At 35.5% G+C, this 18,718-nt stretch overlaps 1 protein-coding gene across 11 annotated transcripts in view; it reads right to left on the bottom strand.

Moving 5' to 3' along the window:
• LOC105193883 (peripheral plasma membrane protein CASK) overlaps positions 1 to 18,718 on the bottom strand; it is a 196,950-nt gene that overhangs the window by 7,377 nt on the left and 170,855 nt on the right. For 6 of the 11 annotated variants that reach the window (XM_026130650.2, XM_026130652.2, XM_026130651.2 and 3 more), the window contains 3 exons: positions 7,564 to 7,593; positions 4,318 to 4,555; positions 1,161 to 1,217 (listed from right to left, as the gene is read on the bottom strand). In XM_026130650.2, coding sequence (XP_025986435.1) covers positions 1,161 to 1,217; positions 4,318 to 4,555; positions 7,564 to 7,593 — 325 coding nt within the window. The remainder of the gene's footprint in view (positions 1 to 1,160; positions 1,218 to 4,317; positions 4,556 to 7,563; positions 7,594 to 18,718) is intronic. The other 5 variants (XM_026130653.2, XM_026130654.2, XM_026130655.2 and 2 more) reach the window with 3 other exon arrangements.

The following is an 18,718-nucleotide window of genomic DNA, read 5'->3' as shown; positions in this document are numbered from 1 at the left end:
CTGAATCTAAATGTTCCAGAGTAATGGGAGAAATTATCGTTTCTCTGTGATTTTTGGCAAGATATTCCCAAAGTGTTATTGCTCGCTAACATTTAGAACAATCAATTATCTATTATAAGTCCCGGTTATAATCGTGCTGCCGCGTACGCTTGCAAGTGAAATCGTGCGAAATAAGCATAAGTGCATGGAATATTTTGCAGCGAACGCATGCATTAAAGCACGCTGTGTAAAAGCATCTATTAATTTATAATGCAGAGTATAACATAGTACCCATATTAATAAATTTTAATTAGTATGCTCTCTTTCTCATAATGTTTTGCAACGCTAGAAAATCTCTCATTTACGTGGGCCTGGAAAATGAAAATTTTTAGAAGCCTTTTATTAATGCTTGACTTCATGTCGTTCATTATCCATTGTAAAGAATTTACATAATGACATTTATTTTCATGCATTGCGTGAAATAATTTTACAATTATGTAATTTAATAATACAGTAAATAATACAGTTTTATAAAGATTTATACGTATAATTAATAATATCTTTTAAATATCAATGTACAAAGCAGCTTATTTAATAAATAATTACTAAATTATAAAATTGCTACAAAACTGTATTACTTTTCACTGTAACTGCGCGATTGCGATTTATAAAAAAGAAGAAAGTTCTTGCCTAATACATAGCATGAATACTTGCTTACTGTCTAATAGGCGTAATACATTTTGAATTAGAGCAATAACGTAAAATATATAATTTCAAAACTTTTTATCCAGATAAATTTTTTAATAGTGTTAAATCATTTATTGTTAATTGCAGGTAAAAACTTAAGTATGTACAATTCCTTGCAAATATTTCGTAAATATTAATACGCAGGTGTTTCATATCGAAATATATACTTTACGCATAATATAAAGATCTAAGTATCATTCACACATTTATATTATGAAATTGCGACAATGATAAATTTCATGTGTGTAATGAACTTAAAAGCAAAAGCTTCGCGTGTCCTTTTCCGTAAAACCGCTGAAAGACATTCCTCCCGCCTTCGATTTCCTCTCTGTACTGATGCGTGTGTTAGAAGCATGGATCCAGTCTGTACTTCATGCGTCTAAAAGTACGTCCTACGTGACTCTACACGTGTCTACCTGAAGGCAGAGACGTACCTGTCGAGCCGTCGCAGCCTTCGGTGTGAGAAGAACATCCACCTTCTCCTTCAGCATCTAGCCCCGCATAACACATATAAACAACAGATATATCACTGCAGCTAATTATTCTTGTATGCGCTAGCTCTCCATTTGCCTATTCCTAATCCGTTCTTCCATGTCATCCACTTACACCAGCAGGCGCATACGTAGAGATATATATACGACGACCGAAACTTTCTTGCTACATGTTCTTAAAGCATTCGGCTCCTGATTTGCATATGACTTCAGCCGCAATCCGCAATTAGATTTCTAATCTCATCTTTAAAATTACATCTCAAAACCGTGAAATTTTTTCTTCTATTTTTATTGGTATTTTATTTGCTGCTTCAAGGTCTATGTTTCTTTAAAATTAACCGATCTAGCAGTTAAACATATACCATGAAAATATGGGATAAAAAGCTCTTATAAGTAATAAGCTATTTTGCGTATAACTCGACACGCTCCTCCTAACATTTCATTATTTTTACTTATTATAGAGGAAACCGGGGCTCGATAGTACAGTTTTTACAATTTCGGTATTCGACATTTTAAACAACTAATTATTATGATTAAACTGTACTAATGTGATAAAGAGAACCTTTCTTTACATTTTCATGTAGAAAACTTGTGTGTTTAGTTTTGTCGTAATAAGTGAAATACATGCTGCATTGTAACCAGCTAATAACAAGGTAAGATAATATATATTATATCATTAACGTAAGTTATTACATTAATGAAAACGTAATAGAAATAAAAAACAGATTGCAAATATTTAGTTTTTAATAAACATTAAATCTTTGAAAGTTATATGTATTTTATGATGATTGAATAGCAAAATGTTGTTACAGAAAAATAAAAGTAAACTATTTTTAATGTAGGTTGCTTCAATAGACATATAAAAATATTAAACATAAAATATGTTATTAGAGTTAAGTTGTAATTAAATGTTCATACACTTTTCACTAGCGTGTGAGATAAGTTGTCTTAAATATCAATCAACATTCCCCTGCACATATTTGATTTGTCATTTTATTATAACAGATGACTGTTACTATTTAAACATGTCGTATAATAACAGAAATTGTTTTCACTAATAATGTGATTTAGATTTATTCTCTCCAACTGTAAAATATTAATAATATAATATGAGTTAGTTTCTTCTCTTTATTTATTATAATACTTGTTTAATTTTAATTTGGAAACAGCTATGTTATAAGAGAAATTTTGCAATAGCTTTTATTATTTCTTTTGCCATAATGACATAAATGAAACGTAATGTCAATTTCTCTCTTATGCCAGCGAGTCTGTGGTTTCCCCTATATATATTATCTCTTTAAAGTAAAAGATTTATAGTTAACACCAAGGCAATGGCACCTTAAAATTTCATGGATCAGTAACTATCCAAAGTAACGATTACGTTTATACTTTATTTCTAGCGTCTGCAGATGATAGATGCTTTTAGCCAAACGGAATAGCTTCAGAAACGTTCGTAGCTTCAAGATTTGAAATCAATACGAATTTATATGCCACGTAGGGTTTGAATTATAAAACCGGTTCAAACGTAACTATAACGTTTAAAAAATAAAACTTGATGTCTAAGCGTAATCGATTACATAATTTAATAAAATATATGAACACTCAATATCTAAATGTATTTATCTAATTATAATTTTTTTAAACAAAAATTATATCTAAAAATTGTATTCATATTTAGATTGTAGTCATATTTAGCATTAAACACGTGGGATGTAAATTTTAGAAATTTATATATTAAATTTGTTAGTCTATTATTATATATTATATATTGTTAGATTACGAGAAAATTAATATTTACACAATGTACATTAAATATCATAACTAATTATAATTTATTATTAACCATAAGTACTATTTATAACAAGATTAATAATTTTGTGTTACATAAATATTATTTTGCTTTAAAAAGATAATTATTACGGTTTAATAAAAATAATCAATGTGATTTTTACGCATCAATTATTTTTTTTAAACTAAGACCGGTATTAATAATTCGTTCTTCATTCGACAATTCAAGATTGTCTTAGTTAAATACAATCTTAAGGTGCCATAAACCAATCACAAAACCATACATAGCATCTTAAAATTGATACTAAGACAGTCTTAAAAAGGATTTGTTTTAAGTACTATAAACACCAATATAAGAAGGAGTTTCAAATTTATTTTTATGTCCTATATTAAAAATAAATGAAAATATTACGTATGAAATAATATCGAACATTGTTTTATTTCTGTTCGACATGTCTTGGCAATTACCTAATTCGTCCGTAAATTAATAGTATCCTAATCAATATGAAAATCAATACGCATCTCATCTTACAGTATAATTGATTGATAACAACGATATAACATGCTCCATCGAAAACCTATACACATCGAACAACACACAGACGACATCGTGTTTCATCAGCACATTCGTTGTTTTTTTGGCAGCAATGATTTGGTGAAAATCAGTGGAAATTGAGTGGAATCATCAGATGTGATTGGATGATAATGGGTCGATTGAGCGGCGATTAAAGAAATCACGAAATTGCGATTTTCTCAATCGACAAAATTCTGATTCTCCGTTCTATACTCAAAAGAGATCTTCTGCGATCTGCTGGAACCAGTGATTACTGCACTCATTCTCTGCTCGCGAGTTATTAACTTATCCTTATTCTAAACGTTTAAAGTCATATTCAACATCAGAGAAAGAAAATTATTCTTTCGGAGAACGCTTAATAGGATCACCATTGAAAATACTTTCATAACGAAATCGTCAGGAAATTTTATGCTTTTACGTTCAATTGTTCAATGAAATGAAGAGAATATACAGTCTAAAACAATACTTTTCCTAGCTGCTATATCGAATATATTTTCCTTCTCTTTTTTAAAGAACTTCATATTCTATATTTCAACGGGATAACAATCAAGCAGATAAAACATGATGAAAAATGATCGATATCCTCATTAAGTGATGGAAAAGAACTTCGACCAAACGGCAACTACAAATATCGTCCTTCATCTTTACATATCTGATATCGGGAACAGTACTCCTGTTCTACGGACGAGCAATTTTACACAAAAAAGATCAACATAATGGATAGCGAAGTTATGTTACCTTGTTCTTGCTTGTTCTTCTCCATAGACATGCAAGCGATGCGCCATTCCTGAAGTTCGGGCGAAGGGATAAGACCCGCGGAACCAGCCGCGTTATCCTTCCGCGCTTGCCACCAATGATGATCATCCTTGCTGATGATCTGCAGAATGTCGCCGGTTCTAAAAGAGATCCCAGCCTGCGCGCATGGTATCAATTCGTCCTCCAGCGGATCGTAGTCGAATTGCGCTCGTACGAAAATCTGTTGATAAGGCAAAGATTACGTTAAAATTCTTTAGGGGTGATTTAAATTTAAAGTTATTGCTATTAATCATTGTTAAATTCGACGTCAAGGATTTCACTTCGTGTCGATATACGTAACGAAAGAAATTATACACAAAAAAGACTATGACATAAAGTGAGAAATATAGCATGTGAGATAATTGGAAATATAAATGTGCATCTTATAGTGAAATCATTAACATCCACTGAATTAGTAAGGAAATACTTTAATTAACAACAATAGGTTCTCGACCATGGGACGTGACTAAAATATCGTTCTACGGCTATATCGATCGCTGATGGACCTATACAGCGCTGCGCTAGACATGAGCGAACGAATCTAGATATTGCGAGGAAAGCGAAAGATGCGACGTAGTAAGCACTGGCAATAGCTCTTGCAAAGAGTACAATGTAGAGAATGTACAAAGTATCAATGGCAAATGGAGCGCACGCAAGTTCGTCCGAATTGCAATGTTGACGTTACATGGCGTACAATAAATCAGTAAAGTACAATTGCACACACGTTGTCTCGAGATAACCAGCGATCGACTCGTAGCTCGATTTCGCCACATCGCTTAAAAGTTAAGGAGGAATGGGGCACGTGAATACGAACTTCCAGACGAAATATGTAGACTCGCCGGTCTCTGAACGTCGCTGTATGACGTTTTTTTTTTGTTTTACAGTCGGTACGCAGTTAGATTATCGACTTTAGTTTAAACCCTACACGGTTTTTACAGTCAATCGGTACACTCATCGATATGGGGGGCGGAGGGTTAAAGGTGGGAAATTGTCAATTTAGGAGGGACACGGGAGTCGTTGCGCGAGCTTTTTGTTGTAATGCCACCAGCGACACGATTCGGTCATCTAGCGATGCGCAATACATAGTACGTGTAAAGGCATACATAGATATACACGATGAGTGATTCCGTTTTCACAAGAAGCTCAAGCACTAGTTGCTGCACATCGCGCAAGGACAGACGCACACGTATACGCACGCACACACGCATACCGAAGATATGCACGATGCAGATATGCGCACTACATGAATGTGTGAGTAAAGAACGGCGCATGAGAAGGTATAATGATAATAAATATAATGAACGGTATGGTTGCACACAGTGACGAGAGTGGTTGTGCTTCCGGTTGGCGCACGTAGGTATCATTCCCGAAACAGAGCTGCGAGAACTTTCGATAACGTATAGAGAGATGTATGACGGGGAGAAGAGTTATGAGGAAAGGACGGAGTTAAAGATGACTGTCTATCTTGCTTTTGTACGAATATTACTCGACCATTGTATACACATTCGCAATTGTATCGGTTTTAATTATAATTAGAAATTTTCTGAATATATCAAAGTCAGAATATCGATAATTCCGAACTAATTAACGGTCGTGCACTAATTAAAACCGGTACGTCACACAAACGAGAATTTACGAATACGAAACCGACTAAATATATTTTGCGGCTTTGTTCAGTGATAAATTTATAATATTTTATTATCATCCCTTTACGCTTAATGGCGTAGTATTAATACACGCACGCGGCGTAACTTCACTTATAATTTACTAATAAACTGATCAATTTAATATTCGTACAGATTTAACGTTTGTATGATAATTTTTTTTGCATATCGATGAAACTGCATCCCAGTAAACAGAAATGTAACTGCTATATAACATATACGCAAAAGTAATAATTTTACATCTATGTTATATAACAGTTACATACGTGGTTTGCTGGAGATATGATTACTTAGGGTTGCCGTCACCTCTGGTAACGGTGGATCCCGACAAGTTACACCGGTTAGTATCTTATCACCGGTCATAACCGGTAATGTAAAAAAAACATAAATATGATGATATGCCATATACGAAAAGAATTAAAAATTTCATGCGTATTGATAGAAATTAAGTGTCTTAGAAATCGATCAAATCAGAACAAAAGTCAGCAACTTACGTTCATTCCTAATTCTCAGATCATACGATGATTGCAAGACTTTAGGCTCCGCAATTTTGGACATTCTGGATGTGAGTAATCGAATGTACAACAATACCGATTCTTTCGCGGATACTCGCGGTTAATCATTGTCCTGCCAACGTGTGACCCGTTTAAATTAGTAACGCATTTTCATCTGTACATTTCTGTAAACAGGGTGTTTCTTTTGGCATCATGTTAGCGTGTACTCTCTTTAAAAATATTGAAACCTGTTCGAGCACGAGAAAGAGCCACACGTTTTCAAACAGGACGACCATGTTTCCATGAATTACGTCAAGTGCTTTGAGAAGCGAAAGAACTTCTTTTGCCAAGAAATACATGGACGCTCGGAAGAAAGGGAAGACTATTAAATTTATTGCCAATTCAAAATATTCTCGTGTGCAATATTCTAAATAATTGTTACATAATTTATTTGCATTTGTAAAATTAGTTTAACAAACTTTGTTTTATATTTCAATTTCTTGTACAGACTATTCGAGATAATGAGACTATCAAACTAAAAATTATTTGAATCTAAAACTAAGATATTCTTTTTTTTCTGTTTTATTCGTTTCTAATACGTACGTGATCAAAAAAATCATAAGTCTTATGGTACAATGGCTGCGTTTCACAGGCATTTTTTATTTCTAAAGCATTCCTCTGAGCGTCCATGCGAACAGGAATTTTTTTATATGGAGGCATGTATAAGCGAACATATCGATACGTATTACTCGCACTTGAGAACTCCTGTCGCAAAGCATTGCGAAAAAAAAGAGAGAAAAAACGCGCGGGATTAAAAGGAAAAATTGATAAACACGAAAATCCGAGGAAAGGTCCTACTTTTCAGCGATGGTGTGTATAGATACAGGAACAGAGACAGTACGAGGCATGTATATATAATGTGTGTGTATATATATATATATATGATATATGAATATAATATATAAGTATATGTACGCATAGCCTTCTAACTACAGCAGTCCAATCACACCAGATCAAGTGGCGGTACTTACTAACACTGGCAGAGGCTTAATCCTGAACAACTAGAGTGTTGAGGAAACAGAAAAAAAGGAAGATCAATTAATTAATCATGTTTCCAAATCGCACCAAAGTAATACGGATTAATCGAAACCCTCCCCCACGCATACGTCGCGCGCGAGGGGAGAAAAAAAGTGATAAGAATGACACAATCAATGATAAACAGCACCTACGGTTGAGTCGTACGCGTCAACGCTTCCGAGATGCACGGTGCGCATTGCTGTGTTGCACATGCAGGCTTTACTAGATCCTCTCGTATTATCGAACAGATGCCTCTTTCATACTCTCAACGTTTAGCGAGCGTTGGGCTCCCACGCGCAATCTACGCGTACGATATCCAAATTGGTGGTGTGAAACCGCTTGTGTAAGTTTTCGAAAAGTTTCGAAATTTACCAGATAACAGAAAAATAAATATTGCACGAATTACCGCATTTTTTGTAATATATCGTGAAATAATTTTCGTGTGTTTGCAGCATCGAAATCTCGGCTCGCACAGAATATACCTGTTTTTAATCAAAGCTACCACACCTACAACAGCGCTTCGTACTGAATCAGCAATATAACTCGGCACTTTCAATTATTAAAAAATACAATAGGTCTGTCCGTGTTGCTTGCACTTTTTGTGCAATTAGAATTTTTGTTTTTTCTCTCTCTCTCTCTCCCCCCCTCTCTCTCTCTCTCTCTCTTCAACATCCGAATGTATATTTATTTCGTTTTAAATACAAAAAATTTTGGGGATTTCATGCAACACAAACGGACTTAATATTGATGGAGCAAAGTTTTGCCATTTCACTAGAGTATAGAAAAGCGTTTAAAATATTGACTCTTAAGTACATTCTCTTCTTATTGCGCACTGTACAAATACAGCTGATACAGTACGAAGAATATCGCTATCGGTACGTAATCTAATTAAGCAGGCAATAGCAATAATCGTTAATTATTGCGCACTTATTCAGATTTTGTACGAAGTACGATATTACACGCATAGATTATCGTTATTCACCAGGGTGTGCCCAACACCTGCCGCGAGTCGAATGTACGAAGTAATTTCGAGCTCGCAGTTCTGCGGCACGTGTGATGAGCGTGGCGCGGAAATGCGAGTTTCGAGCGAGAACTCTCGATGCTTCCTGTCGGCAGTCGGGAGGAATCAAATGCGGACTGGTACAATTAGCAGCATTCTAATGCTTTCAGTGGTGTATGTACGCCCCGCGCGTTTTACGTAATAGAGAAGTTCCTACGCGCGTTTGTTTCGTTGGAAATAAAACACACTCTCAAGCGGGAGTAAGCGGGTAAAAGTTTTCGCAATTTATCTCCGATTGCGCGATAAAATTTGCGATTAAATCACCGTTCAAGTTTAAGCAAAGATATGCATTTGCGCGATAAGATCTGAGCTCTTTAAATCTCACACCGAACGATCAGACGGCTGTTCCTCTGACGGAATTCTCATATTGATGAGAAACTCGAGCGCTTTATAAAGTCTCTGTTCGCAATGACTTAATTGTCGCGCTGCGACTTCGTTAATAATCGCTTTAATATCGAGTGAATAGTGGGATAATGATTTATAATACAAGCAAATGTGAACGTGAAATAACGGATAATATCATTCAAGAGTGAATAACAGGTAGAACCATGTGAAAAAAGTAACAACAACGTAAACACACAAGTATAATAAAGAAATTTTGCGAACTTTATATGTATATTTGCTGGCTGTGATCAGTATTTCAATCTTCATCTCGTGAGTTCAATATGAAATTTACACTGGAATACCTGGAGTTTTTGTCCATTAATAGCTTTAACCATCGGTATAAACAATATTATAATAGTTAAACGTATGACGATGTCCTTCGTCAGTAAATTACATTCGGGAGCGTGAAATAATGCAAAGAGGCAAATTGAACGGTGAAGTTAATTATTATCTGAACAAATTAGAATTTACCATGAGCCAAACAGAGTTTTGACAAATCAATATTGTGCCCCGTTTCCTTCGTCGCCGATAGGATCCACATGCTGCAACACGGAAATTTCTATCTTATCTGATTATAAATTCCTATCTCGCTTCGATTTGAACGAGAGGAATAATGACGCGAGTTCCTTTTATGAAACCGATTCCGCAGAGCTTGGCAGACGCGCCTCCCCGAACTTCGGGCCGCACTGTTCGAATAAAGTCACCGCGCGATTGTGCCCATCCCGTTTCCATAGTAACGTCGCAAAGGACAGTGCATGGACATGGTGGTACGGTATGTGGGTTTTCCGACGTGCATTGGAAGCTGCGCTCTATTTCAAAGAAGAAATGAACGGACGATGGGAAAGGTTTGACGATGGTATGCCGCTGATGGGATTTTCAGGCGACACTGGGAAAGACAATTCTACTCAGTGATATAGCAGGTACTGCGCTATCGACAACTCGTCTGGTGGACTGACTGCTGCTGATGCTGCTGAATCCTCTTGTCGATTTCCATCGGGGCCAGACTATCCTGCTTCCGAGCGCCAGACCAGAAGAACCAGGCTTCCAGCTTGCCTCTCGGAAGGGGGAGACAGAAAAAAAAAGAAGAGTCGTATCGCAGTGCAGAATAAACTCGACTGAAAATTTCACAGCGGTCTATTACGGTAGCGGTAGACCTTATCCAATTGATTTTCCAATGTGGTGCACCATCACCGACGCGCACGCTCCCATAGTCGCTAACGATTTCAAACGTGATTAAAAAATCTAGACCTTTTAGACAATTGCCAATATCTCGTGATAATGTGTCGTGGTGTTGCTCTTGGATTTTTGAAAGCACTACGCTCAACACGTTAATTAACGTGATGAATACTTTCTAAATCGAATAAAATTTAGCACTGCATCGTGATACGTCTCTTGAAGAATTGTGCATTTGTGAAATGATCTTGCACTCGTTACTGTAAGGGTCAAAATTCTATATGGGTTATGAACGTAGATAATGTAGATCGGGTCTTGCAGGGGTGAAGAACACAGACACGTAAAAATTACCTATTTCATCCACGCATACTGCAATTAACAATGTGTGTGAGGTGGTACGATGTTGTGGTAAGGATAGTGAAACGAAGAGTAACGTCTGATATAGGGAGTGAAATATGATTACGGTTACCGAAGGTTTTCTATCGTTTTCGCGAATTTATTCGAGAAACCAGCATCGCTTTGGGTTTACTGTGAGCATCGTCTGACGACACGAAATTCTTATAGACGCCTTTTTCGCACGCGATCGTAGGAACGTTGAGTCATATTTTCGTTTCCCGTGATATCTTTCACAAAGCTGGTACGTCATAAATCGAAAGCACAAACCGTCAGCAAGAAAAAGATACGCGCGTGCTGAGAATGAAAAAGTCAAATCTGAGAAAGTCGCGTGATCGAAGGATCAATTTCGACAAATAGGATTTCGATACATCACGTGTTTAATCCGCATTTCGTACAGCAAAATAGTTGTAAGTGAAAAAAAAAAAACGTATCAAAAAGTTCCCACTTTTCCCATTGAAAAATACGCGCTGCCGGAAATGATAATTGATATAAGTGATATATTTAATCTATTATACATATTAAATTTTTCTAATACAATTCGCAATAACATGTAACTAAAACATCTTTCTTACATGATTTAAAAAAAAAAAACTGTACCGACTTAATCGAATTTATCTAATACGCGAGACAGCTCGTAATAAATGACAGAAACTCTCTTTTTCCCGAGGGGTCCCATGACAGCCGATTTTTCACATGTCACCAGATCGCGATGAAAAAGATTGAACTAATTTTCTCGAGACGTTTAATGAGATCTATGGGAACTCGATCGCATCGCTCGAGATACCTTCGTGCAGGGCAATAAAGTGCCAACAACGATCAAGCGCAATCGTTGAAAGAGCGACAAAACGGACATGTAACGGAACGTTGAGGCTGGAAGGAGGATGACAATACAAGAAGGGGATATGTCGAACACATCGGTACGCAGTATATGCGTGCGTGCGTGCGTGTGTGTGTGTGTGTGTTTGTGTGTGTGTATCGGATAGATGGAGAGAGAGAGAGAGAGAGAGAGAGAGAGAGAGAGAGAGAGAGAGAGAGAGAGAGAGAGAAAGAGAGAGTTCTTGTGTGCGACGTTCGTCGATTCTATTTCTACGGCGGACACGGACAAAAGATCGCGTTACAGGTGACGTGCGACGACTCGTGGTGTGTTCCAGCGGTTCATGCTTTATTATATCTTCGTACAATGCACTGTGGGGGGAGAGAAGGGGAGGGGGAGGTAACAACGCCGCCGCCGTTGCGCTCGCCGATGCTGTTGCTGCTCTCGCCTAAAGGTGCGATTGAAGGATGGGGATCCGAGAGTGTGATGGCTTCGGAAATGCAACGTGGTCGGAGAGCAAGGCGGGAAGGGTGTGCTTATCGAGGGTGTCTCGCTTCCCGTGTAACGCACGCGAGATGCCCCTGTTTCTCGCTCTATAGCGCTCGTCGTCGCGAAACGCCTTGGGTTACATTGTCTTATTCGTATCATACCACGTAAACGGAGGTTGCCGCACACTCCTACGGCGCAATGTGCTTGCGCTTGATTATTGGCCGTAAATGCTCCCTTTTAACATGACGGATGTAGCACGGACGCACGAGACAGAGAACAGTTAACTTGGGTGATTAAGCTCGTTTTCGTGGAAGGCGAACGGTGTCGTTAGATATTAGGATTTGCCTGTCGCCCGATTTATCGAATGGTTTGCACGGTTATCAAAAATAGCGAATTTGCTCCGCAGGCGGAGTTGGTGCGTATCTCAATCTGTTGTAAGTACACGAGTCGTTCTCGCTATGTACATACCGTCTCACTCCTCGAGCCCGTAATATCTCTGTAATGCATAGACAGGCAGTTAACATTCATCTGTCCCGTGTCCTTCTACCTTGCACTCCCGAAACTTTAACGAAATTGTATATTTCGGAAAATATGATCTACACTATGCAATCTCATATACAGATATTTGTCACACCAACAATTTGAAGTATACATCGATAAGATCTGCGTATATCTTGTAACATCCATAAACTCCCAACACATTTTACAACGCTTTACAAAATCTAAAAGATCCAACCAAGCCGTCTGCACATATGTATATATGTATAGTATAGAGTGTGAGAGGAAGTAGGCAATATATCACGTTCTTAACATATCTCCACTTCCCCTTGCATTTCTACGTGACAGCATAACGAGAAGAACGAGAGGCCGGGCGCTACGTTAAACACATGTATGAACATAAGCAGATATACAAAATACAGAGTATTTACAAATGAATGCTACGTCACACCAAGATATCGAAATTATAAATTCAAAACTGAACCGCACGCGATGTGTTTAAACAATATCGGCTGTAACTATATTTTATACTCTTTCAAAACTGTAAAGTATATACACGCAATAGCTACAGAAGCTACTAACAATTATCGTCATTGCTCGACGTGTCGCAAGATTTCTAAAATGGATTCCGCAATCTCTTTCGTCAGGTACAAAATATGTGGAAAAAAAGTCTGTTTGTTCAGGTACGAAGAAAGAGGAAGGTGCCTTACTTTGAAGCTGTCGTTATTAGTGCACGTTTTTTACTCAGCACGACACACTTAGAGAAACACTCTGAAAATTTATTGGTAAAGGCGCCCGTCTTGGTTAATCTTGAGAGTTCAAAATCAAAATCGCGAGACTTATGTATAACAAACGATTTTCAGGTTCTATCCGAGCCGTAATAGACGACGTTGTTTACGATTTACCCTCAACTGCATGTACGGATATTTTTGCACGTGTCAGACATACGTCGGTAATGAATATTGCAAGAGACTTTAAAAAGATATGTTAGGCATATCTTTTCTCGAGATTAGAATTAGATCGCCGTATTGAATTATCCAGGAAGATAGCGCGTTATTTCGCTTTCAATATTTTTTATGTTCCTTTATTTAAATAGAATAACAAGTCCTCTTTAATTCATTTAAATTTGTATTTCAAACTGATATAGATTTTTCTCGTTTTTCCAGATAATCCAACAGCTACGAGGCAATACGATTCGTCAATAAAATAAACTAAAAAAAAAAGAAAAAGATTAAATTATACTGCTACCAGGCTTGCGCGTTATCTACACAGTCGCGAGTGAGTCCGTGCAAGATGATTAACGAACGGCCCAGAGAGTTTTGCAGTCTCGACTAAAACCCATCGATCGACTTACACAGCCTTACGTGTATGCACTTATGATGCAGAGGGCTACATTGGCCAAAAAGAAAAGCATCAGTTCGCAAAGATGTCCTTCATGCAGGTGAGGGTATAATGAGGGGTGTAACAAAAGCTTCCTTATGACAGAAACACAAATAACATTCCAACACATGTGGAAACGAAAGTGTGCATTCCTTATATACTTCTTCCCCCCCGCAAAGTGAACTATTGTACTATCAGTAACGAAGTGTTGTCTTACCCAACGTCGTAAGAACAAATTAAAGGGGGAAGGAGAATGGGAAAAAGAGAAAGAGAAACAGAGAGGAAAAGTGAATGGAAGAACAAAAATAACGAGAGAATGAGAGAAAAAAGAGAATGGGAGAAAGATTGAGAGAAAGAGAGATAAATGGGAAAGAAAAAGAGCGAAAAAGAAACATGCACGCGCCGTGGACTCGAAAGCGCCGACCAAAGCGTTTTGTTACACCGCTCGTACCGATTTTGTCTTACAGAGATACGGATTATATATAATATATGTATACTTTTTATATATATATATCTCTCTCTAATATCATACATTATTTTCTAACAATATCGTCCGGTTGCGTTTGTTTAATTATGTCTCGCAACGTGGGACGAGATGTTTGCGTCACACTGGCCTGCAATTCGCAAAATTCACATTAACAAGATATCACACTCGATTATAACAGCTCCCATATTTGCAATATTAATCTGACTAATACCAGCTGGACGAACGTCGTCTTCTTATGTTAATATTATCAGAGCAAATCACCAGTTACGCTTTAACTCATTACAGAATTAATGTTCATGAAATTAATGTGAACTTTGAATACGGGTCAGAGTGCAGGGACCATTTATTATACGGGACATATATGTGTATATATGCAACGTTGCAAAATTGTCGTCACAATCAACGAGAAATTAAATTTTCTTGCAACTGAAAAAATATATTATTTTAATAGTAGTTAAATTAAGAATATCATCATGTGCTATTTGTATAACTTTAAATTCTTTAAAATTATTTATTTTCTTCAATAACGATTTCTTGTTGATTGCACGGCCGATTTTGCAGCGTCTTTATACGTAACACTTGCGTACTGCAAGCGCAATATAATCTTCAAGAAGAGAGGAAACATTATATGTCATGCGATTAGCATATTGTCTTATTGCCGTACAATTGCAACAATCGTAGGATATCCGTTATCTACGTAATGCCTATCTAAGATAAGCAATTAAAAATGGCAAACACTTTCTATACAAGTGGACGCGCGGAAGAGTGTATCGTACATCTATTTAAAGAACTGTACATGTAGTAACCGCATATTGTACGGGCCTTTGACAAATTCGTGAAATTTTAAATATATTTACAACGTGCCTGCAGCACGAACTCGCGACACAAAATTGTGAGATATGAAAATATTGCGAACATTGCAAATATTACGAAACGTAAAAACGTTTACTTCGTCAAGCGTTTTTATCAATTCCACAGAGTGATCGAAGAAGCAATCATTTTACGAGTACTGATATAAAAATCAAATTTGCAAACAACATGAGAGAAGCTGTACCTAATAAAATCTTGAATCCGGGCAAAAAAACTCTGTTTCCTCAATTTGATTTTATGCGATTTGGCGTTATGCTGAAAGAAATCTCTTTGTCTTGCATGGCACTGCTTGAGCACTGAGAAAAATGGCATAATAAAATAATAGAGAAAATAATATTTTCCGTTCTATAAACGTGATTGCCACGAGCGAATGTAAATATAGCGTCAGTATATACGTCATATTTCTCGGTACGTCAAGCAGGATTATATATATATATATTATATCTGAATTCTTTCTTTATTGTAATAGTAAAGAGTTAGTTGATTGAATAATATCATTTTATATATTATTGTTATATATGTGCATATGTACGTCTTATAATACGGATAACTGGTGAAAACCTCTGCAAATATCGACCACACGCGTTTATATCTATTTATATATTTACTAAACACACAGCCTCTGTCGCCTATTATTTCAACATATCATATGATATTCAGAAAGTGGACAATTTATGCACAACTATTACGTTTAGTTGAATCGTACGAGGATAAGAATTCGTGGCGAATTTATTCGGTAAATATAAATTGCATTGCGCGCGCGCGAAGATCTTTCTTCGCTTCAGAATTTATAGATAATAGAATGAGGTCGCGCATAGCAGCGATTCGGATTAACATGATTAGGATTGAGCTGATTTAACTTTGGAATTCCTGCGCTACGAGTATGATCTCGATTCTACTTCCGCTTTTGCCGATTACGCACATTGTGCGCTATTGCTTAAGATTCTATTCTGTATTAAACGATGGGGCGTGATTACGAATGAGATGAAGTATTCATGCAAATATCTCTGCTGATTCTAGCTCCGTAAAAGAAACGGAGCTAGAAATTTATTGGACGTTAAACCCTGTCATCGAAAAATCTAAACAATATTTTGTATTCATTTCCTGAACATGTAATTTATAGTTGCATATGCAATATCTACTGTTGAATATTACATATTACATATTAATTATATTATATTTAAATTAGTTACCAAGAAGCATTATCACTTCAACAATTCTGTAAATTTAACTAATTATCATTTAATTTATTAAATCTCATTCTAAAATATCTTAAAAATAGATTTTAGTGTTAACGTAGAATTATAGATTAAAAATAAGAAATATAACGTTTTATTGCCTATGTATTCTCTCTTACATTAAAATATTTATCGTTAGATAATTTAGATAAATAATTAGATATATTTGAAAATATTAAAAATAATCGATCATTAAATAAAAACATAAAATAATACAGAAAAATAATTAAAATAAAATTTCATTTTAAGTTAGCCAATTTTATCTAAACAGATTAATACTAATATTAATATTAATACTAATATTTTTTTTGTTCATTAATACGCATCAATATAAATAAAATTATATATATGTACAAGGAAAAATGTTGAGATTGTTATTTTTTTTTTTTTTTTTTAATTCAAGTGTGGCAAACATATATCAAGCAATGAACACTTTTAAATTTCCAAAACTATCGATAAACGACTTCCGGGAAAAATGCTGTGGTTTGATTGTAAACGAATCCAATTTATAAAATTTTATCCAATTTCACTTGTTTGCTTTGGAAAATAAAAATAAAAAAACTACGCTGACAGATTCATCAATTTCTTGATATAGTTGAAATTCAATAAACTAGCATGCCATGACCGGAAAAGATAGGAAAGAACAAACAATTTATAAATTGCATTCGCAGACTCGTATTTGTAATTAGCCCAAAACGCAAACGTTCATAAATCATGGAAAGGAAAGTTCTTGTCGTTTGCCTCACGAATTCTACGTTCTCCAAGAACTTGTTCTCTCCTCGATGAAACCTGCGCGCTAATTACTGAAACTTCAAATATGACCGGACATTGAACTATAGCAGAATTTGTCCCCCGAATATATTCAATTATTTGAGAATATTGCATTTAAGCTGGCGCCAGATATCAGTTTCCGTTCGCTTCGTCAACGAAGATTAGTAGTGAAACTATGTTTAAAGTTACGTTATCTCAAAAATCTGAGGCGTGAATATTCTCGTTTGTTCTAACAAACTGAAAAAGAACAAGTTGATTAAAATTATACTGAAATACTTTTGTTTCATATATGCAAGGTACGTATTACATGGAAGAATAAAAATGTAATAAAGCAGTTTTTAGTAACGTATAAATATCTAATTATTTAAGAAAAAATATCATTTATTTAAAATATTATCAAATTTTCGAAATATTAACTAATTCACAAAATTTTTATAAATATCTTAATTAAGAAAGAAATAGACAAAACATTTCTACGATAACTTCATAATTTTTAGATCCATTTCATGTCCGTATACGCATGCACGCACGCATACACACACATGTGTTTTCAAAAAATTAAGTAAAATAAAAAGTTCTTTATTTCAGGTTTTATTTCAGGAAATAGTTTCTAAGATACAAGGGTTGGAACAGCTTGAAGATGGTCAATCAGAGATTACGTTTAGACTGTCATATGCTGTCACTAAATCTCTACAGTATTAGTAACTTAGAAACATATGACTAAATGTAATTTGTGACATGGACATCTTTTATCTTAACTATTATTTGAAATAAAAATTTACGATAGTTATTTTATTTTTCAACAATTCCTTGTTATTATATTTTGATTCGTGAATCACGAGACACTCTATAATTGTATATAAGTATATCATATTAATTGATGGTTGTACGTTTATCAAGAGAAATATTGCACCCGATTGTTTTTCACTAAACACAACTCACATAAACCCGCTAATTTCAATTAGATATCAAATTTTAATGAAATTTTTAAGTGCAATAAGATATATCTAAAAATAATTTTGAATCTTTGGATAGAAGCATATATGTTTTCCCATACTTTTTTTTTCGTTGCCGACCGCACACGAATATTTTTCTAATATTGAATTATTCTATACACAACGCAAAGTGGACACTATTAACCGCGTCTCTTCCTGCAAACTCCTTGTAAACTTCGTGGTCTACCTTGGATGAAATTACGCAGGAAACTATATACGAACTGCAAACTATTGAGAAACTAATCGCATATCCCTCTGTTCATTATCCAAAACTTTCCTAATCGCGAAACGGATAATAGGCAGAGACTTCTCGCACGTTGCGTGAGCTCTTTGAAATTATACTCGTACAATACGTCCCAGCTTATGAAATATGAAATGGCATTTCATTACGAAAGTGTGTCAAGTTTGAATCGAATTAATTGTTCTTAATTTCTCTTCGTGTATGATTATTCGTAATAAATCTTTTCATATATAATATAATAAATAATATTAGTTGTTTATCGTTGCAAACCTAATCAGAAACGTCAAAGTACTATTTGTTAAATTAGAAGATC

This window comes from Solenopsis invicta, chromosome 6, assembly GCF_016802725.1.
Source record: "Solenopsis invicta isolate M01_SB chromosome 6, UNIL_Sinv_3.0, whole genome shotgun sequence".
Taxonomy (NCBI): Eukaryota; Metazoa; Arthropoda; class Insecta; order Hymenoptera; family Formicidae; genus Solenopsis; species Solenopsis invicta.
Note: the sequence above shows the minus strand (reverse complement) of the source record. Positions and strands in the feature narration are given on the sequence as shown.